This window comes from Drosophila willistoni, chromosome 3R (assembly GCF_018902025.1).
Source record: "Drosophila willistoni isolate 14030-0811.24 chromosome 3R, UCI_dwil_1.1, whole genome shotgun sequence".
NCBI classification, from domain to species: Eukaryota; Metazoa; Arthropoda; class Insecta; order Diptera; family Drosophilidae; genus Drosophila; species Drosophila willistoni.
Window position 1 is genome coordinate 11,158,406 of NC_061086.1, and position 19,942 is coordinate 11,178,347.

The 19,942-nt window shown below is 38.7% G+C and overlaps 7 protein-coding genes across 9 annotated transcripts; all 7 read left to right on the forward strand.

The window, feature by feature from the left end:
• The first annotated feature begins 146 nt into the window (after positions 1-146).
• Positions 147-1,033, forward strand: LOC26530345. Its single transcript, XM_023180414.2, has 4 exons — positions 147-226; positions 299-354; positions 409-734; positions 791-1,033. The coding sequence occupies exons 1-4, from the start codon at positions 200-202 to the stop codon at positions 970-972; spliced, it is 591 nt and encodes a 196-aa protein (XP_023036182.1). The 5' UTR covers positions 147-199; the 3' UTR covers positions 973-1,033.
• A 592-nt stretch (positions 1,034-1,625) lies between these two features.
• Positions 1,626-4,245, forward strand: LOC6650017 (endochitinase). Its single transcript, XM_002073559.3, has 7 exons — positions 1,626-1,717; positions 2,000-2,630; positions 2,687-2,810; positions 2,883-3,374; positions 3,477-3,662; positions 3,723-3,896; positions 3,956-4,245. Exons 1-7 carry the CDS (start codon positions 1,714-1,716, stop codon positions 4,109-4,111), a joined length of 1,767 nt encoding a protein of 588 aa, XP_002073595.1. The 5' UTR covers positions 1,626-1,713; the 3' UTR covers positions 4,112-4,245.
• Positions 4,246-7,290: 3,045 nt separating this feature from the next.
• LOC6650018 (midasin) lies at positions 7,291-13,873 on the forward strand. 2 transcript variants are annotated; one of them, XM_002073560.4, is made up of 13 exons: positions 7,295-7,495; positions 9,014-9,097; positions 9,157-9,243; positions 9,310-9,594; positions 9,650-9,688; positions 9,752-9,829; positions 9,893-9,970; positions 10,030-10,107; positions 10,168-10,796; positions 10,865-11,186; positions 11,251-11,423; positions 11,705-12,160; positions 12,225-13,873. In XM_002073560.4, the coding sequence occupies exons 1-13, from the start codon at positions 7,435-7,437 to the stop codon at positions 12,648-12,650; spliced, it is 2,796 nt and encodes a 931-aa protein (XP_002073596.1). In that variant the 5' UTR covers positions 7,295-7,434; the 3' UTR covers positions 12,651-13,873. The 2 variants fall into 2 exon arrangements, with proteins under 2 accessions (XP_015032171.1, XP_002073596.1); XM_015176685.3 differs by having other exon boundaries at positions 7,291-7,495; positions 9,157-9,594.
• A 736-nt stretch (positions 13,874-14,609) lies between these two features.
• LOC6650019 (COX assembly mitochondrial protein 2 homolog) lies at positions 14,610-15,011 on the forward strand. Its single transcript, XM_002073561.4, has 2 exons — positions 14,610-14,785; positions 14,844-15,011. The coding sequence occupies exons 1-2, from the start codon at positions 14,705-14,707 to the stop codon at positions 15,009-15,011; spliced, it is 249 nt and encodes an 82-aa protein (XP_002073597.1). The 5' UTR covers positions 14,610-14,704.
• A 6-nt stretch (positions 15,012-15,017) lies between these two features.
• On the forward strand, positions 15,018-15,729 carry LOC6650020 (protein Abitram). Its single transcript, XM_002073562.3, has one exon. It carries the CDS (start codon positions 15,018-15,020, stop codon positions 15,642-15,644), a length of 627 nt encoding a protein of 208 aa, XP_002073598.1. The 3' UTR covers positions 15,645-15,729.
• An 88-nt stretch (positions 15,730-15,817) lies between these two features.
• On the forward strand, positions 15,818-16,901 carry LOC6650021 (protein BCCIP homolog). The gene is made up of 3 exons (XM_002073563.4): positions 15,818-15,989; positions 16,051-16,177; positions 16,237-16,901. The coding sequence occupies exons 1-3, from the start codon at positions 15,861-15,863 to the stop codon at positions 16,878-16,880; spliced, it is 900 nt and encodes a 299-aa protein (XP_002073599.3). The 5' UTR covers positions 15,818-15,860; the 3' UTR covers positions 16,881-16,901.
• A 160-nt stretch (positions 16,902-17,061) lies between these two features.
• Positions 17,062-19,942, forward strand: LOC6650022 (putative aminopeptidase W07G4.4). 2 transcript variants are annotated; one of them, XM_015176686.2, is made up of 5 exons: positions 17,062-17,104; positions 17,403-17,507; positions 18,160-18,436; positions 18,495-18,593; positions 18,649-19,942. In XM_015176686.2, exons 2-5 carry the CDS (start codon positions 17,494-17,496, stop codon positions 19,783-19,785), a joined length of 1,527 nt encoding a protein of 508 aa, XP_015032172.1. In that variant the 5' UTR covers positions 17,062-17,104; positions 17,403-17,493; the 3' UTR covers positions 19,786-19,942. The 2 variants fall into 2 exon arrangements, with proteins under 2 accessions (XP_015032172.1, XP_002073600.1); XM_002073564.4 differs by lacking the exon at positions 17,062-17,104 and having other exon boundaries at positions 17,282-17,507.

Sequence of the window (19,942 nt, forward strand, 5' to 3'; positions counted from 1 at the left end):
GTCGTTGCTGCTATTTAACACAAAAGCAACTCAAAAATCTCTGTGAGTAAGAGAAAAAAAAAAAAACCCGGCGACATTGTCGACGCATTAATTGTGCGGAATTAAGTGAGTCGACCGTTTAAGTTAGTCGGCATCGTGTGTCTCAGGTGTGAGGTTGAGGTTCAATTTAAAGGAAACAAGAAAAACACGCAAAGGTAGAATGTCGTCTACTTTAGTTCTAGGATTTGTAAGTTAAACAAATAGTTTTCTGATTCTATAGAAAACTATTTAAACTTCTTTTTTTAATTCCTCATGGCAGTTGTTACTTCTTGGACTACAAGTCTGGGCAGCTCCATCACCAGGCATTGAAGATGCGTCAGTATATTATAACTTTTTCGCATGCCACAATTATAATGAATGATCTTTTAGGGCTTACACCAATCAGGCTTTGGATTTGTTGGCTGAGGACTCAGCGCCTTCTCCAGTGAAAGAGATTCCCCACTTACGACATCGACGCCATCATTTTTATCATCATGACCATGATTTTAGCTGGAATAACGGACATAATCAACATAATCAATACTTTCCAAATTCCGGTTGTCATCATCGTGGTTTTGGTGCTCCTGCAGGTCCTTGGTCGCATCACGGACCACCCCATCCTTTTGGCTTTGGCCCACCAGGTCCACCACCCGGTGCGTTTGATCCACAGCTACAGCCTACACCACCTTATAAAACTAAATTGGCACCATTTAATGGCAAGTATTTATAATATCCATGGAAAATATTTTATTATCTCAAAACATTTCTTTAGATGAATCCAAAGAAAACCACATAGAGCCACAACCAATGATCGAGATCAGCACAACAACTACAGAAACAGCACCACCATCCACACAACCACCACCAACACCACCACCAACAACAACAACAACAACATTAGCAACTAGTTCCACAGAAAGTGATACCTTGGATATAGATATACGCATTGGATAGGCTCTAGTTTTATTTCTCTTCAATTTAAATCTTATTTCTCATTAAAAATTCTAAATTTAAACTCCCTTGTGTGCATTTGTGTGTGAGTGTATGTGTGTGTGTTTGGGATTAATAAACTTTTTATTCTCATGCCAGGATGCACATGAAGTGCAGGGGCCAGTTAATATGAAACCACAGAACCTCTTTTAAACGGATCGCTATCCAAAGGAGGACAGGTCGAAATGGTAATTCTAGATGATAAACAAACTCATTTGTTATGACTTTTTAAAAGCCCACTGACTGACTAACTGACTGACTGAATGAACGAACCGAAAACGAAAGAAAGTCGCGGCCATAAACTAAACAGATCTTGAAATGAGAACACAACAAATAACAAAGAACAAAAGCTTTGCCTTCTTTTTTTTTTTGCGACGACGATCACCATTCATTCCCATTCGCCATATAAGATATATAGTATATCTATATATATGGTCTCCCGTCTCTCACGCACTTTACGCAGGAACAAAGGCAATACGATACGATTGACAATCCAAGAACCGGACCGTACCCAATGAGAGTATTCCAGCAATCGGTAGATAGGTAGGTAGGTAGGTAGGTGGTGGGTAGGTATAAAAGCAAAGCTCACCGTGAGTTTGACTGTCATTTGACGCCAAACGAGCGTCGTACGCAGTAGTTAATCCACATCGGTTTCCCAGTAGTAGTCTCTCTTCTCCCGCCATAGGAATTGTCGTGCCTTAAGAAATGGGTAAGCATAAAATCCCAGATCGGCCTGGTCTTGCATATCAAACGCAAACGAAGCTTCTCATACGGTGAATGAACTCTATATGGGCACAATTATGGGCACATAACCTTAGCATACCCAAAAAAAAGTAAGAGAGGTGCAATCAATGTTACTACGAACATGTCACAAAAAAAACATATAAAATTATATATGCAAGTCTCGTCAATCTCGATACACAACAAGTCGTAACAGAAATGTTTTGTGTTTATCTTTAACGCCGATATTATTTGACTTCTCCCCGCGTAGTGCAACATTTGAAGTGGCTTCTGCCGCTGCTGGCCATATTCTATGCTTCTGGGCCAGTAGCAATTTTGGCCAACGATCAACCTGCTCGCATTGTTTGCTATTTCAGCAATTGGGCCGTCTATCGTCCAGGCATTGGACGCTATGGCTTAGAGGATATACCAGCTGATCTCTGCACGCATTTGATTTACTCCTTCATTGGAGTGAATGACAAAAGCTGGGATGTATTGGTTATTGATCCCGAATTGGATGTCGATCAGGAGGGTTTCCAGAAGTTCACACAGCTGCGTCAGACTCATCCCAAACTGAAGCTACAAATAGCTGTGGGCGGCTGGGGTGAAGGTGGCTCCAAGTACTCACAAATGTCGGCAGTCCGTGAGCGACGACAGAGTTTCATACGCAGCATTGTCCAGTTTATGAAACTCTATAATTTCGATGGCTTCGACTTGGACTGGGAATATCCGGGGGCCACTGATCGTGGTGGCACCTTTGGCGATAAGGATAAGTTCTTGTATTTCGTGCAGGAGCTAAGGCGGGCATTCGATCGTGAGGGTCGCGGCTGGGAGATAACGATGGCAGTGCCAGTGGCCAAATTTAGACTGCAAGAAGGCTATCATGTGCCCGAGTTGTGCGAGTGAGTATTGACGAGGATTCATGTGGTTGAGCGTGAGGCAAATGCAATTATTACAGATTACTCGATGCCATTCATGCCATGACCTATGATTTGAGAGGAAATTGGGCTGGCTTCGCCGATGTACATAGTCCACTGTATAAACGCAAACACGACCAGTATGCCTACGAACGGCTCAATGTGGTAAGTTCAGGTGGATGAGTGAGTATGTGGTTGGATGTCTCTGTGCCAAACTAATTAGCATTGCCATTCAAGAATGACGGACTCGCACTGTGGGAGGAGATGGGCTGCCCGGCAAACAAATTAGTGGTTGGCATTCCCTTCTATGGACGCACCTACACACTGAGCAATTCGAATAAGAACTACAACATGGGTACGTATATCAATAAGGAAGCGGGTGGAGGAGCTCCAGGACCGTATACCAATGCAAGCGGATTTTTGGCCTACTATGAGATATGCACCGAGGTGATGGACAAATCGAAAGGATGGACTGTTGAATGGGACGATGCTGGAATGGTGCCATTCACCTATAAAGAGACCCAATGGGTGGGCTATGAGAATGAGGCATCGGTACAAATTAAAATGGACTTTATCAAGGCAAAGGGCTATGCTGGAGCCATGACCTGGGCCATCGATATGGATGATTTTCATGGTCTGTGCGGTCGCAAGAATGGTCTAATGCAAATTCTCTATGATAATATGCGAAACTATCGTGTGCCGGAGCCAACACGAGAGACCACACCGCGGGTAAGTGTGTGTGTGTGTGTTTGTGTGTGGGATGTTTGCCAAAAATCCAACACATTTCGAGTGAAAGCCAATGAAATTTTCTGTATTTTACACTTTTTGCAGCCTGAGTGGGCGAAACCACCCGCCACATCGCCCAATCCGGATGAGGGAGAACCAGTGCAAGCGGCGGTGACATCAACAACGACGCGTAAACCGAAACCAAAGCCAAAACCCACGTCAACACCAGTCGTCACAACGTCAGCACCTATACCAAAGCCATCCAGTTCCACCACCATCAAGACAACAAAGGTTTGGGCCCAATTGATTAACTCTATGATCGTAATTACCAATATATTGTGTTTTCTCCAGAAACCTAAAAAGCCCAAAAAGACCACAACTACAGTAAAACCTACGACTACAGCTCCACCAGAAAAGGTAACCGAAGAGCCTGAAGAAGTTGTAGGTGGTTCGCAACCCCAGTTTGATCCCAGTGAAATTGATTGCTTCAATCGTGACTTTGTGCCTCATCCGAATTGCAGAAAGGTAAAACTAACTAGAGAAAAACTATCCTAACTAATAACTAACTAATGTATACCCTTCAGTATTTCCGTTGTGTCCATGGCAAACCTGTGGAATTCGAATGCAAAGAGGGCACAGCATTTCACACAGTTCTAAATGTTTGTGATTGGGCTGAGAATAGTGATCGCTATTATTGTACCAAAACTAAAACAAAGAGCCAAGGCAATGAAGCCCACTAACTCATAAAGAATAAGAACTTTCAACTTATTTATTAGATTAATTAAGAATTCCTAATTTATATATATTTATATATCTCTAAAGATTTTCATAATAAATATTAGCTTTGTGACATCATAAAGCAAATACAAACATACATTTAAGATGATATCATCAGGATTATTGTTCGAGACGAAAGAAATAACATTAAATTAACATTTAAATATAATAAAATCAAGCACTTAATTAACCGTTTCATGTATGGGAAAAATGGCAAATTATAATGTTAAATACTTATTCAATTATAAAAGAAATGATTTGCATTGGTCTGTGGTCAGGCATGAGGCGAATGCGATGCGCCCTTGGAACTCTGAACAGCTGTTCATGCAATCAACCGTACAAATGACCGTTGATAAATGTTAGAAACCCAAACAATTTTCTCGAAAATGTTGCTTGTAATCTCATTTTATAGGGAAAATCTCGCAAAAACATAGCATACAGAAAACCTGCAAAGAGCAAGAGGGAGAGAAGAGTTAAATCATTTGTGACATAAAACAAATCGGGCAGCTCAGCAAGAAAATGTTACTCAAAAATATTTGTACCAGAATACATGAAAATATATCTATGAATATATCTTTTTATGCATATATACATATGTGCTGCTCAGATGTAATTTGGTTTTTGACTCAAAAATATGAAAACACTTCTACATAGACACTTAAATACACTTCAGAAACTCGAAACTGATAATTAAGATTCAAATCAAGGGGCAGTCAATTTTTTTAATACATTTTGTCAAAAAGAGCTTTATTTTTAAATAAGTTGAATTAAATAAGTCATTAAAAATAAAAATTAAAGATAATTTAATCTTAATTGCAATGAATTTTGAAAAAAAGGATTATATTTGATGTTCTAGGGGAGAAATCTGTCCTATTCTACCCATACGTGACTCGATCTTGATCAGCAGAATATAGTAATAGGAAATAGGTAAAGAAATATTTTTTAAATCGCCTTGAATTTGTTTGTTCAAGAAATTTTTAAGATCCTTTTGAATATTACATATAAAACACAATAATTTAATATTATAAGTACTTTTAGATACCTTTACTTTGAGTACGAATTACATGAATCCAAAATATTAAATTCAATAGCAAAAAAAAGAATGTTAATGTAGATAATTTGTGCTGCCTTTAAAAAATATTAGCAAGGTTTGATTTTAATTTAAAAAATATCGTAATCTAATTAGATTATACATATTTGGTTAAGCAACCAGTAATTGAATGCAATGAGAAAGGAAAATATTCACTAAAGTTAATTTTTCATAATGTCGTAAAACTAAATTATTGATATTAATTTATTTGCTTATTTTATTTATGTCCCGTTTTTTTGAAACCCAAAAACCACAAATATAAACAAATTTATTGAATTAAGTATTTCAATGCATTAAAATTGAAATTTACAATGAACCAATCAACTTTGTCTCTTATTTTCTTGACTTCCAATTAACTAAATGTAGAAAGTTTGCATAGTAATTTATTTGTTTTTATATTTAGATGAGGATCCATAAATGTAGACATTTGAACTTCTGTTGATTTTTCTACAGATGCCTTTGAACAAATTCACTGGGCAATTTTTTTAAATAGTTTTATTAAACATTTAATATATATGTATAATTATATAAAAATTTTATATAATAAAAAAATTTCAATTTATCATATAAATTTCATTATTGCTTATTTTTATTGATAATACAGTAAGCGATAAATGAGTAAATGATTCTGCAACTAGTCTAAAAAACGTTAAATAAACAGCTCTCTGTCAATTTTTATCAAATTTTTATTTATAATGTCCAAACTTGAACCGAAGATCTAATAATTTACATCACTAGTACTCGTTTTTAGTTTTTAACAAAGGGCTTCATCAATTTTATGTACCTCATAATTCCTTACAATTTTTCTAAGTAGTGAAACCAAATTATCTATCTATAGAATGAGCGCGACATAATGGTTTATATTTAAAATACTTTCCAAAAAAAAAGAACCATTTTCTATTTACAGATACTGGAGAAAATTATCACTTTGATTTATGATTCGCCATAATTCATAACAAATAATAAAATACATAGTAAAAGCGATTGCTAATTTTCATTAAGATTTATGACTGAAACTATTCTTCTTTCTAAGTAGCATATCCCTTTTTTTTTTTTTGCTCTCTAAGCATATATACTTATTGTTGCTTATATATATGTATATATCTTTGCTCAGAGAGTCATCAAGATCATAGAGAAGGCGCCCATCTCTCGTGTAGAAGATTAAATTTGAGCGCCGGCGAAATACGAAAAAAAATACTCAACTCAATTCGTTGGTTTTTGACAAAAATCATTTTTGTTGTTTTTGTTTTTTTGTTTTTTTGCTACAAAAATATCAAAAAGCAAAATAATTTTCGCGGTCACAAGGTAAATTCATGGTATATGCATGTTGAGTTACGAATTGGTTTTGGACCGGGAGAGATCGTCTCGTATACTCGTGTACGAAAAATAGAATAATTTTTTAAGAACAAATTTGTTGTATTCTTTTGGTTTTTCTAAATTTCATTCTTCTGGTTGCTAGTTGCTGGTTGTGAAAACCAAAATCGAAATTAGATAGATTGTTGGGGGCAAAATCTTGTGGTGCCTGTTCAAAAAACGATACGCACACGACGTGCACAGACGACGACGAGCCAAAAATAAGCAAAATTATTTAGCTGACAATCGTCGAAAGGGACACTAAGGATTACCCAGCCGACGATTGTTGGTTAAAAATTGCAAAAAAAAAAACGGCTCGCTAAATTAGTTAAAAAACGAAAAAAAAATATATAAAGCGAAAAAAATAATTTAAACGAGCAACACAAAAAGTGAACAAAACGAACAAGTGCAAAATTGTGACAAAAAAAAAGAAATAATAAATTTGTGCGAGCCTAATTATATATATATATATATATCTTACTCTCCCTCTCTCTCTCTTTCTATATCTCTCTACCTATCTCTTTGTCCCTCTTTATATACTACCTATGTTTAACTACATATAGATTTATGAAATATCTCTCGATCTTTCAAATACGTTGAAAAATAATCTTTAGCATTGAATTCTTTACTCTTTCATGCAGTGCATTTAAACGAGCGGATATATAGAAATATATACATATATATATATATGCCAGTATACGAGAGCAAGTGTTTTGATTTAAATTTTTCCTAATTATCAATAATTACGGAAAAGTTCGAGAAAATAAAAAGGAGAATTTATGACGTGGCTAAAGTATTAACCACACTGGGAAAACTCAAGGATAATTTGTTGATTTGATCATAATGGGGCGGCTAACTATATGGTTCCTATTGGGACTAACGTTAATCGCCGTCTCCAACAATGGTGAGTTTAAAATCCATCCAAAGGGCCTATTATATAAGCCAAGATACATACATAAGGAGACCCCGGGACCACAAAGCCCATTCAAAAAAAAAATTATCTGAAAATTCCGCACGCCGAGACATTATGCAATTTTATAACAAAAACCGCCCAAAAAGCAAAGAAGAAAATATATATATTTATTTATATATATTTTTTTTTTTGAATATGTTTGTCTTTTGGCTTAGTTTTGTGCGTTTGTATATAAGTGAACAAACGTCAGCGGGCGACATTTGAAAATACTAACTAAAATTTTGGCCTAGCCACACACATACATAGATACAAATACAGATACAGATACATTTAAGCTTTTGTCTATCTTGTTGTTGTTTTTGTGTTAATTTTCCTACAAGAAAATCGTTGGCTAAAACGTCAACGATAGATAGCCCCTGTTTGGTTGCTCTCTCTCTCTCTCTTTCTCTCATTTCGTTGTCATCATTTGTAATATTTTTAAATTTAGAAATTTTTAAGTTATTTTATGTGTTGAGCGAGTATCTTTTCGATATGCTGTATTTGTATGTGTTAGCTATATCTCTGTGTGTGTGTGTGTGTGGATTTGCCTCAAAATATTTTGTTTGCAAAATAGAATATGTGTATATTGAGAAATTGAAATGGCGCAAATGCGGTATAAATATTATATAGATAGATATGTAGTTAGATTGCACCAACATAAACACAATATGCAGCCAGGCATCAACGAGATTTGTATAAATAATTTTATTTATGCGAATAGAGAAATGAGAAATTAGAAATATTTCAAATAGCTTCCTCTAATCCCCCTCCCAAAGACGTTTGCAATGAGTAGTTATAGGAAATAAATCAAATTGAATAAACACAAGAGATTTATCATAAACAATTGCCATTAAATCATAATTTAATTGAATTAATTAAAACCAAACAAAAATTTCCAATTCTATATACAGATTTCCTTTGTAATTTTGGATAGTCTTCTAATGGTTTTGGCAATTTTGAAAGTAATTAGCAAATGACCTTAGAATGGAACTGTCAATCAATTTATTTTTTGGTTTTCTTCAAAAACTGCGACCTTAGAACACTGAAAAGGAAAAGCATGTGTGTGTTACTCCCCCGCATTAGAAATTCAAAGGGGGACCGGGAGGGGGGGCAAAGAAAATATATTAAAGTAAAAAAGAAGTGGGCGAACGGCCAACAAAGTCTTCGGTTTTCCTTCCTCCGCCTAACCGCCTTTCCATTAGCTGGCGAAATGTGTGTTGAATTTTCATAATTTAAAAATAAAATTCATAAATCGGTGAAAGAGAATTGTTCATTGTATGAGTGTGAGAATGTTTGTGTGAGCCATAAATAATGTCAAGTTTGAAAAGATAAAATGACCTCGGTACTTGCTTGCTGACATCCGACACAGAAAACAAAAAATATAAGACTAAGGACTGAAGGACTTCTTGGTAGGGCCCATACGTTTCATATTCGTTAGCTGTCATGTTGTTGTTTTATAATCGTTTGCAGTTGGGTTTGTCAATGCCGATGTCGGACCAAGCGAATCAGAATGTCGACCCTACATTGAAAAGGCTATAAGTGAATTGAAAACAGGTGAGAGAGCTACAATTGAATCATCTTAACTGGGTCTAGCAAGGAAAATCCAATTCTAGATGGCATTAAAGATGACTCTGGAGAATTGCAATCCGATCAGCCTCGTAGGGACAATGATGACGACGACGACGACGATGATGATGATGGTGGGATAGGGAATGATGATGAAAAAGATACTGTTGAAATTGAAACTGTCGAATTGGATTCCACAGAGGACGCGAAAAGCGCAAACGATCTTGATGGCGATGGCATTCCTGATGACGAGGACGATGATATTGATGGGGATGGCATACCAAACGACAAGGACGACGATATCGATGGAGATGGCATACCGAACGATGAGGATGATGACATTGATGGCGATGGCATACCGAACGAAGATGATGACGATATTGATGGCGATGGTGTGCAAAATTCCAAAGACGAGGATATCGACGGTGATGGTGTGCCAAATCATGAGGATGAAGACATCGATGGCGATGGCAAAGTGAATCATGGTAGGTCAATTGTAAAACTAATCCAACATATCTTCAATTGATTCGTTTTTTGCAGAGGATGATGATCTTGATGGTGATGGTACTCCAAATCATGGTAAGTAATCCAAAATGTCCATTCGAATTTGACTTGCTAAACACTTTTTTTTTCCATTTTTAGAGGACGATGACTTGGATGGTGATGGCGTGCCCAACGAGGAAGATGAGGATTTAGATGGCGATGGCAAAAAGAATCATGGTATATATAATTTAAAATAATATTCATATCGATTGTTTTTAATTTTCCATGCTATTAATGCAGAGGATGACGATCTAGATGGCGATGGTGTCCATAATGATGATGATGAGGATTTGGATGGTGATGGCACAATTAATCATGGTGAGTGCTTTAATTTCAATCTGCCAGTGGTTCGTTGACTATCATTCTAAATTATTCAGAGGATGAGGATCTTGATGGCGATGGCGTCAAGAATGAAAAGGACGAGGATCTAGATGGCGATGGCAAAGCCAACGAAGGTAACAAACAAATCCTTACAATTCAAATGAGAGTGACTTAGTTAAATAAACCTTTTGCAGAGGATGATGATCTGGATGGCGATGGTGTGCCAAATGAAAAGGATTCGGATTTGGATGGAGATGGCATCTTGAATGAACATGATAACGATGTAGATGGCGATGGAGTGCCCAATGAGCATGATAGTGAAGAGAATGGTGATGATGATGACGACGATGATGATGAGGAAGAGGTTAAGAAACGCAGCAAGCGTGAGGTTGATGCAGCTCCAGTTTTGGATGTTGTGCCACCCCCAAGCCCAGCTGATGAATTCCCTGTCGAAGAAGAAGAAGCCGTCAAAGAGGAGTCTGTTGAAGTTGAAGCTGAACCAGAAGCCGAGGCCGAAGCAGAGCCCGAACCCGTTGCTGAAGAAGAACAGCCAGAAGCTGAGGAAGCAGCCGAGCCTGTGGTAGAAGTAGAAGAAGTCAAACCCACCGAGGAAAAGGAAGAAGATGCTCCTGTTGAAGAAGCCCCTGCAGAGGAGGCTAAAAAAGAAGAAGAAGCCGATGAGTCTGTGGAAAAGGAAGGTGTTCAAGAAGATGCCATTGAACCAGAGCAAGCTCAAGCCGATTCGGCTGTTGCAACTGGCAACGAAGAAGACGACGATGATGATGATGAAGATGATACCAAACCAGAGGACGAACTTCTTTGGGTGAGTCTCTTAAATGACTCTAAGCATTTGAATGATGCTCTACGCTAACCTTTTTGTGCCTTTTATAGGAGGGTGAAATCCCACAAAATCGCCGCAGTCGTCAACACATCTCAGAGCTCTTGCAATTGGATGAGGAATTCAATGCTCGCGAAAAGGCCACCGATAATGTGGCTGAAATTATCCTAAGAGATATCAAACGTATCTATGAGAATGCTGTCAAGCCATTGGAAACGCTCTACAAGTATCGCGATCTTAGCAATCGTCACTTTAGTGATCCCGAAATCTTCTCCAAGCCATTGATCCTATTTATGGGTCCATGGTCTGGTGGCAAGTCCTCGATTCTTAACTATTTGACTGACAATGAATATACACCCAACTCATTGAGAACCGGTAAGTAAACTAAATAAAACAGGTGAATCAGTGGAACGTGAGATTAATACTTTCATATATTTAGGAGCCGAACCCTCTCCAGCCTATTTCAATATTCTGATGTGGGGCAATGAGACTGAGGTTTTGGATGGCACTCAACTGGCTGCTGATTATACCTTTGCTGGCCTGCAAAAGTTCGGCCAGGGACTGGAGGAGCGACTTAGGGGTCTGAAGATGAAGAGCAAGTTGCTCGAAAAGGTATGTTCTAAAATAGGCCATCATCCGCATTCCTTAGTATGCATATCTGCGTACTTGTATCTGACAGATACTTTTTGATTAAGTGCATTAACTTGTCTCCCTGTTAGTTTTTGTTGGCAGGGCATCTTCTTCGATTGGGAAACCGCTGGCAATCTGCCCGGAAGAATTTATAGCTTTTAGCGCGCACACAGTTTTTGCATTAATTTTGTTTATTAAAAATGTACTTAGGAATAATTTTAGCTAACTAAATTTAAACACAACCCCCGAATGCATTTTTTCAGGTCAACATTGTCGAGATACCCGGCATTCTCGAAGTGCGCAAGCAGGTCTCTCGTGTCTTCCCCTTCAACGATGCCTGCCAGTGGTTCATCGATCGCGCCGACATCATCTTTCTGGTCTACGACCCAGCCAAGTTGGATGTGGGCCCCGAAACGGAGGCCATTCTCGATCAGCTAAAGGGGCGCGAATACCAAACGCGCATCATTCTTAACAAGGCTGATACCGTCAAGCCTGAGGAACTGTTGCGTGTGCAGGGCGCCCTCATTTGGAACATTTCGCCGCTAATGTCGTCGGCCCAACCGCCATTGATGTACACCACCTCGCTGTGGACGCATCCATATCAGGATGGCGCACCGGCCCGCCTGCTATTGGCCCAGGAACGTGCCTTCTTGCGAGATTTGCGTACGGCCATCGATAAGCGTATTGAACACAAAATATCCAGTGCTCGTCGCTTTGCAGTAAGTCCAACAAAAAGAAGTTCCATGCTGAGATTGGATTAATCAACCTTTTGACCTTTTACAGGTGCGCGTGCGCAATCATGCCAAGATGGTCGATTGTTATCTAAATACCTATTACAATCACAAGACGCTTTTTGGCAACAAGAAGCGCATATCGGATGATATTGTCGATCATCCGCAGAATTATCATATCTACGAAGGTCTCTCCACACTGACCAACATCTCGCGTTACGATCTGCCGGATCCTGAAGTCTATCGTGACTTCTTCCGCTTGAATCCCCTGTACGAGTTCAAGAAGCTAACAGAGACATGTACTTATTTCCGTGGCTGTCCCATCACCAAGCTGGATGTGGCCATTGCCTACGAGTTGCCCGAACTTGCCGGCAAATACAAGAAAATGTCCGAGGCAGCATTGGCCAGCATTGAGGCACAGCACGAACAATCGGCGGAGACGGGTAACAATCCGGCCGAGCCGAAAAAGACGAGATGAGGAGATAACCTGCCATTTATGTAGTTTGTTTTCTTTAATAAGCATGAGAGAGTACGGAGAGTTAGAGATAGAGAATGAATACGAGACAGAGACAGATGAAATGGGAAGAATGGGACATCGGCAAATGGAAACCGTCTAATGTGAATTAACTGCATCGAATGAGCTAATTGAATAGTAATGAAGTAAAGTAAAGTAGACAGCGGGAGAGTTAGGAGGAGCACATGTCCACGAGGGCCACAAATGAGAGCATTTTGTAACAACAGCGTAAGACATCCTATATAGAAGAGGGCCAAGAGAGTTTCGAGATTGATTGATCGATCTGTTTTAGAGCAATGCGTTGCAATGTTTTGGTCCAAAGTTTAGTGACCTTTAAGAACTCAATTATTTTCAAATTAATATTGCAACAATTTTTAATTTTTTCGTTTTTTTCGATATGATTTTCACATATTTAATGTATGTATGTATAATATCTACATAATTGAACTGAGAGTTTTTTTTTGAGAGAGGTAACTAATATGCACAAATGAGAGCTTAAATACCAAAGACCAATCAACTTTTGGTTAGTTATTTTTATTGTTTTTAGTTTTAATTTTTTCAAACAGAGTAGAGGGAGCACACAGAGCCTTTTTTCTTAATCTAATTGTAGATGAGTAGATCAACCTTTATCACTTAACTAGAGAAGCAAAGTTTTATTGAGAGCTGTGTATCGACGACACATATATCTAACACATATAGAGAGCCCCATTAGCCCTTTCCCCGATTCCCGCGTAGTGACCAATCCAAATTGGCTATTATCCAAAATTCGACTATTTTTCCCAATTGTTAGTTTTTCCTTACTTCAAGTAGTAGTAGTAGTAACAACAGCGCAGAAATTGACAAAAATCTTTTTCAGAATTTTGAGAATTCAGCAATGTGTTTATTTTTTCAGAGACAAAACACTAGTTCGTTTATTTTCATTTCGTTTTTTGAGCAGGACACCATAAAATATATCGATGATGTAGTTGATAAGACTTTTTGTAACAAAAGCAAACAGTGAAGACGATTAAAACAATTTTACTAATTTCTATTCATGAATGACTAAAGCGCATGTGAGATAAAGCAAATTATGTTAAACTATAAACTTAAACAATTTTACAGAAAATGAGAACCAAATGTAAAATGAACTGTGAGAGTGGGTTAAATACATGAAATGAAGAATAAAAACAACGGTAAACCCCATTTAACTGCGCTATGTTTTCAACTGTTTTCAACTATTTATTTACATTATTCTACAAGTTTTAAATTTGAACTGAATTGAAAACTTTTTTATTGAAACAATCTTAATTTTATCTCTTTAGTTAACGAATTTGCAATCAAGTTAAAAATAACGGTTTTGACTTTTCCAAATTCCAAAAATTCACACTTTAGTTGTGACAGCAAAAAATAGTAAAAATAATGAAAAACTTAATGCAGGTAAGTACAAAAAATTGAATGATCTAACCCTGATTTTTCTTAGGTGATAAGAAGATGCATAATTATAATAATATAAATAAGAAGTGCTGAAATGCTTTAAAAAGCCAAAACTCCCATAGAATACCCTACACTCAGAGGTTCAACGCAGCCCTTAGCATTTTAACTCAGGCCTTAGCACTTGACTGGGCCTTAGCACTCCGGCGATAATCTGATAGAAATTTCTATGGCTCGGCGAATTCATTATGGCTGGGCGAATTGGCCAAATGTGGAGGTAGAGAATTCCTGGGGAGGTTTGACTTTTTAAACATTTCAGCATTTATTATTATTATTTATTGTTGTTATTAATATGAACCACGGTTATAATAGATTCACACCATTTAGACAACGAATCTAGATTTGTGGGTACTCCAGAGATGTGGTGTGGTGCGCATGTGAAACGAAAGAGTGTCTAACAGTCGCTAAGGTCTGTTACAGCTAGTTGTTTACGTTTTTCTTACGTCGTGCTGATAGGGATGGAGAAGGCGGTTTCGTAACAGCCTACATCATTTCTGTCAAAAGTGAAAAAAAAAACAAAAACATTTTGAAGCCGGAAAACACACGGAATGCATACTGATTTAGCCGCACATTTGCATACCCCGGCCTGCAATAAACTGATCGAGGAGCTTAAAGCCTGTCACGAGAATGTAAGTAACTTAAGGACACAGAATTGAACATTGGCAATAATATATTCATTCATTGTAGCACGCATTTGCCAAATTCATAGGCGTGTGCAATTCAATAGACGATAAGGTGGTCAAGTGCCTTAAAGGAGAACGTATAGCTCGCTCTGCTGCAAACCGTGCCAAAGCCATTGAGCGCCAAGCCAAGTACAAGGAGAAATTACAACAGGGAGAGGGTCAATCCAATTAAGAGACAATGGCAACGGCAGTGACAAGTCCAGTTGTAGGTCAGGACGATCCATTCGCAGCTTACTACTTTGAAGACAAAGAGCAGGAAATCTGTGGCCAATCTGTGAGACCAATCACAGACAGCTACGATGACAACTATCCTAATGTTGTGGATAGATTTTTCACACGTTATTACTATATCAAGGGAAATGCCGACTACCAAGTGCTCTATCACTCCAATCGCGTTTGCTTAATATGCCTGGCACCTTCGCATCCTGCCTATGCTCAAGGCATCACACAAGTCAATTTCAATGTGGGTAATGTAGATCGCAGCCAGAATGTGGTCAAGGGAAAGGGTAAGAAGGGCGGCATGATTCTGCAGGCAGACTCAACGCTGGCTTTACTTACCACAAAGACGGGTGAGACGTTCAAAATTCCCAGCTGTATTCGTGGCAAACTGGTCGAGGTGAACACGGATCTCATAGCAGAGCCAAAGTTACTGGAGCAGCTGCCTGAAAAAGCCGGATACTTTGCCATATTACTGCCCAAGATTGAGAACTGCGAGGATATTAAAGCCAGCCTACTAAACCAACAGCAATATGAAGAATATGTCAACAATAACAAGCAAATGGAGGTCAAAAAGGACGCTTTATGAAATTTAAAGAATTAAAATTAGCATTTTGAGTTTGAATTTTACTTGTTTTTAAAAATAAAACCGATACTATCGATTGTTGCTTCTATTAAAATCGATAACTTCACGGCTTCAATGGCAACGCTGCGCAACACGTGTGTGTGTTTACAAACAGCTGACTGAATTTATATTTTATTTCAAACTTCTGTTTGGTTTTGGTATAATATTAAAAAATATATCATGTCTGCCAGCAAGCGAAAGAATCTGAACAATATGGAGGTTGACCAGAATGAAGAATCAAGTTCCAGTGACAGCGACGACGATGATGATGACGAGGGTGAGCATCCGGACGCCTATAGAGGAAACGAGGTAAGCAGACAAAAGTAAAACCTTACAAAGTTGCATTTAAAAAAAACTATATGTTCCGTAGGAGGTACAGATTGATTTTGGTGGCCGATCTCCAGTTGATCCCGATGCCCAGGGCATATCACAGTTGCTGCAGCGTCTCTTTCTGCGGGCCCACATTAATTGCAATCAAATGGCCGATTTGATTATAGGTGAGATACATACATTTGTTTGCATCGACTATCTACTAAAACTTGTATTCCTTGACCAGCTCAAAACTATGTGGGCAGTGTCATCTATCAGTGCGATGATGACGGTGCCGAGAGCGAAACCGATGATGAAAATATGGTAGAAGATGGCACAATATTTGGCATTACCTCAGTGCTTAATCTCTCCGCTAAGAAGGATCAGCCTAGTATTGGCCAATTGCGTACCTACATACAAGAGCGCGCCAAATCCCATGCCACATCCGAAGTACAACAACAACTGCGTGAGCTGTTGGACAATGACCAGAGGCATGTCGGTTTCCTGATCAATGAACGATTTATTAACATACCAGCACAGATCTCTGTGCCATTGTTGGAGAATCTACACGAGGAAATTGAAGCAGCCAAGGCCAAAAAAATGAAATTTGACTTTGGAACGCTATTGCTACTGGTTAAATTCTATCGCAAAGAAGCTAAAAAAGGCAAGCCAGCAGAGGATAACTATACAAATGCCGAGGATGAGTTTCTGTCCGAGAAGGCAAAGTTTTCCTTTGAGTATTCAGTAGCCTCCGAGTGTGATTCGGGCATGTCTGGTGACTGGCTTGAGGGTGATGCTGTAATGACGCCATACAGAAAACTATTGGCTTTGGATGCCAATCAGTTGCCAAAACTTGTAAAAGATATACAAAAATATATAAATGACGAATAAAAATCATGTTTGTTAACCAAATGTATGTACTTTTCATTGATTATTAAAAGGTTTTAAGTTCTTATTGCAAGTCAGTTTGAATTTAAACTTTATACAACAACAACCAAAGTGGGTCTAATTTTTAAAAACAGCTGGCAACGCAATCTAACAGCTGATTAAGTTTCATTTGAAGCAAGCAAACACACACACCCACAAACATTCAGCAAATAAGAAAAAATAGCGACGTGAGTAGACTTTATTCATATTCTCCAATTACAATTGTAACATTCAAGAAATTATTCATAAGTCGTGTAAAAATATTATTAAATTGTTGCTGTTGTTATTATTGTCAAACGTATGTGAAAAAAGTATAAAAGCTGAATTACCGGTCCCCGAATTGCTCACACTACATTGCAAATTCTCCAGTGAAGGAGGCAAAGTTGTTGTTGTTGAAACTTAAATACAAAAAGAGAAAGAGAAAAGAAAGCAAATCGCTTATCAAATAACCACAATTTAACCGTTTGGACATCTTATCGCTTACAGTTGCCAGCCCCTGCTCAGTTCAGCAACATTTGCCGTTTGATTCAGTTCATTGTGTGCCACGAGTGTTAAGGAATCCATTGCAAACGCAAACATGGGGATCGAAAAGTAAGTACATACATTATACATATAGATTTGGAACTTACAATAAGCAAAATGGGACTCTAAGATGGAGCAAAAGTCTGCAACGGATAGAACAAACTATACCCAAGACTTTATATAGTTTTATTCGTTCGTCTGTCTAAAGCAAGTCCTAAATCTTCTAGAGCTGTAAAGATAACAATGTGATTACTTACCAAAAGAACGTCTACTTACTGCTGGCGTTCCATCTCTCAAATTCAACTCGATCACCTAAAATTCCATTAAGATGGGCCTCCCATAATGAATCGTAGGATACGGCACTGCCTTGGTTAGTCCAGCCCTCTGATTGGAAATGGGAACACCCCATTTGTGTAGAATTTATTTTTAAATGAATTAATCTTAACTAAAATTGTTCATACGGCCATTATCGCAGGCATTTATTTATTGCATTTAAAGTTAAGATAATCTATGCGCCGGTAGATAACCAACAAACAAAGTCGTTGGGCGACAATTAAAACCTGCAAATCGCTTACTTGGCAGTTTCTCCACTTGTAGTATACGTGATAAAGTTACATTTTAAGGTTTGCTGACTCATTGCTTGTTTACAGCGCATATAAATAAAGTATTTAATAACAATAACAAATTACAAAATTTACAATACGTTTTATACGCATTTCAGAATTCTGCCATGTACGCTACAATTGCAAAAAGTTATGATGCGATCTGGCAGTGATGTCCTTTGCATCATTGATCGTGCCTCTTTGCCGGAAGAACTGCGGGAAACCTTTGAGGAGCATCGTTCGTTCGACAAGTCCTTTGATAGCAGCGTTTCCTGCTTCAAGGCACCATCCTTGGGAATTCCAGTGATTTATTCGCCCGTTCCCAAACTGACTGACTATGATGATGTGCGTAGTTATCAGAAGGCTGCCAAGGAATCCATACAGAAGGCAATTAAGGTAAGGAGAAACTTCGATTTATCTCGTATGTCTGACTAATTGTCCTAATCGTTTGCAGGCTGGTTTCCGAACGCCTCTATTGGTTGTGCCCAAGAGCAAACGGTTTCCCCAGGCGGAACTCTGCACCGTTTTGGGAGCCTTGGAACAGATTTATGTGGTTAGTATATGCAAATGAACATTTTTCCATGGATTTCATCATGTCTAATTATTAGCCAATTCAATTGCGTGAAGCCGATCCTGGCCAGAAAAGCCTTTTAGCCAATCTTAATCTTCAAATCGATGGCCCCGATGCGGATAATATTCTAAAGGATGCAATGATACTGGAATCTGGACGTTTCATTGCCCGTGACATTGGTGTTGGCGATCCCGAGAGGATGACTCCCATTGCCGTGGAGAAATACATTACTGCCTTGTTGCCTTCTCTAAAGGTCACTGTGATCAGTGATGTGCCAACTCTTCAGAAGGAATATCCACTTTTTGCTGCCGTAAATCGTGCCGCTGATGTTGTAGAACGTCATCGTGGTCGCATCATCTTCTTGGAGTATAAGCCCCCAAAACCGGCAAAGAAAACCCTGATGCTGGTTGGCAAGGGAGTGACCTATGACACTGGTGGCGCCGACATCAAGGCCGGTGGTGTTATGGCTGGTATGTCTCGTGATAAATGCGGAGCAGCTGCTGTTGCTGGCTTCATGCAGGTGGTCAACGAAATGAAGCCAGAGGACATTCATGTGGTTGCCGCTCTCTGTATGGTACGCAATTCGGTTGGTGAGGATTGCTATGTGGCCGATGAAATCATAACATCCCGAGCTGGACTTCGTGTGCGCATTGGGAATACCGATGCCGAGGGCCGCATGTGCATGGCCGATGTTCTGTGTCGCATGAAGGAAATCGCTGTTAAGGATAATCTACCAAATCCACATTTGTTCACCATTGCCACACTGACTGGTCATGCTTGGATCTCAGCTGGAGCTGGCCAAACCATTGCCATTGACAATAGTGTGGCTGCTGCTGAAAATCATGCCCGTAAGCTGCAGGAAGCTGGACAAATCTATGGCGAACCCTATGAAGTCTCTGTCTTGCGTCCATCTGATTTTGAATTTAATGCTGGCAAAGCTATTGGCGAGGATCTGGTACAGGCCAACAATGCACCATCGGTGCGTACGCCTCGCGGCCATCAAGTGCCTGCGGCATTCCTTATCAAGGTCACCGGTCTGGATCAACATGGTCTCGACTCGAGTAAGCCCATCAAGTATACACATCTGGATATTGCTGGCAGTGCCGGAGAACTACCCGAAATGCCAACAGCTGCTCCTGTCGTATCGTTGGTGAAAACGCATTTGCTTAACTGAAGAATTCTATATCGATTTGTATGACATTCACTTTCAGTACTTATACTTTTTACTCAATTATCTATCTGTCCACTATATATACATATATATATCTGCATCACTGAATTAAACTAATCAATGCAAATAAAAACTATTTCGTCATTTACTATGAATATAA

Coding starts and splice junctions, on each gene's coding strand:
- LOC6650018 (XM_015176685.3), top strand. CDS start 7,435: ATGGGGCGGCTAACTATATGGTTCCTATTGGGACTAACGTTAATCGCC. Junction 9,830..9,892: donor CGATGGCAAAAAGAATCATG/GTATATATAATT, acceptor CTATTAATGCAG/AGGATGACGATCTAGATGGC. Junction 12,161..12,224: donor CCAGTGCTCGTCGCTTTGCA/GTAAGTCCAACA, acceptor GACCTTTTACAG/GTGCGCGTGCGCAATCATGC.
- LOC6650022 (XM_015176686.2), top strand. Junction 18,437..18,494: donor CCATACAGAAGGCAATTAAG/GTAAGGAGAAAC, acceptor AATCGTTTGCAG/GCTGGTTTCCGAACGCCTCT. Junction 18,594..18,648: donor CCTTGGAACAGATTTATGTG/GTTAGTATATGC, acceptor TCTAATTATTAG/CCAATTCAATTGCGTGAAGC.
- LOC6650020 (XM_002073562.3), top strand. CDS start 15,018: ATGGCAACGGCAGTGACAAGTCCAGTTGTAGGTCAGGACGATCCATTC.
- LOC6650021 (XM_002073563.4), top strand. CDS start 15,861: ATGTCTGCCAGCAAGCGAAAGAATCTGAACAATATGGAGGTTGACCAG. Junction 15,990..16,050: donor ACGCCTATAGAGGAAACGAG/GTAAGCAGACAA, acceptor TATGTTCCGTAG/GAGGTACAGATTGATTTTGG. Junction 16,178..16,236: donor AATGGCCGATTTGATTATAG/GTGAGATACATA, acceptor TTCCTTGACCAG/CTCAAAACTATGTGGGCAGT.
- LOC6650017 (XM_002073559.3), top strand. Junction 3,663..3,722: donor CCACCATCAAGACAACAAAG/GTTTGGGCCCAA, acceptor TGTTTTCTCCAG/AAACCTAAAAAGCCCAAAAA. Junction 3,897..3,955: donor CTCATCCGAATTGCAGAAAG/GTAAAACTAACT, acceptor TATACCCTTCAG/TATTTCCGTTGTGTCCATGG.
- LOC26530345 (XM_023180414.2), top strand. CDS start 200: ATGTCGTCTACTTTAGTTCTAGGATTT. Junction 227..298: donor CTACTTTAGTTCTAGGATTT/GTAAGTTAAACA, acceptor TCCTCATGGCAG/TTGTTACTTCTTGGACTACA. Junction 355..408: donor TCACCAGGCATTGAAGATGC/GTCAGTATATTA, acceptor ATGATCTTTTAG/GGCTTACACCAATCAGGCTT.
- LOC6650019 (XM_002073561.4), top strand. CDS start 14,705: ATGCATACTGATTTAGCCGCACATTTGCATACCCCGGCCTGCAATAAA. Junction 14,786..14,843: donor TTAAAGCCTGTCACGAGAAT/GTAAGTAACTTA, acceptor CATTCATTGTAG/CACGCATTTGCCAAATTCAT.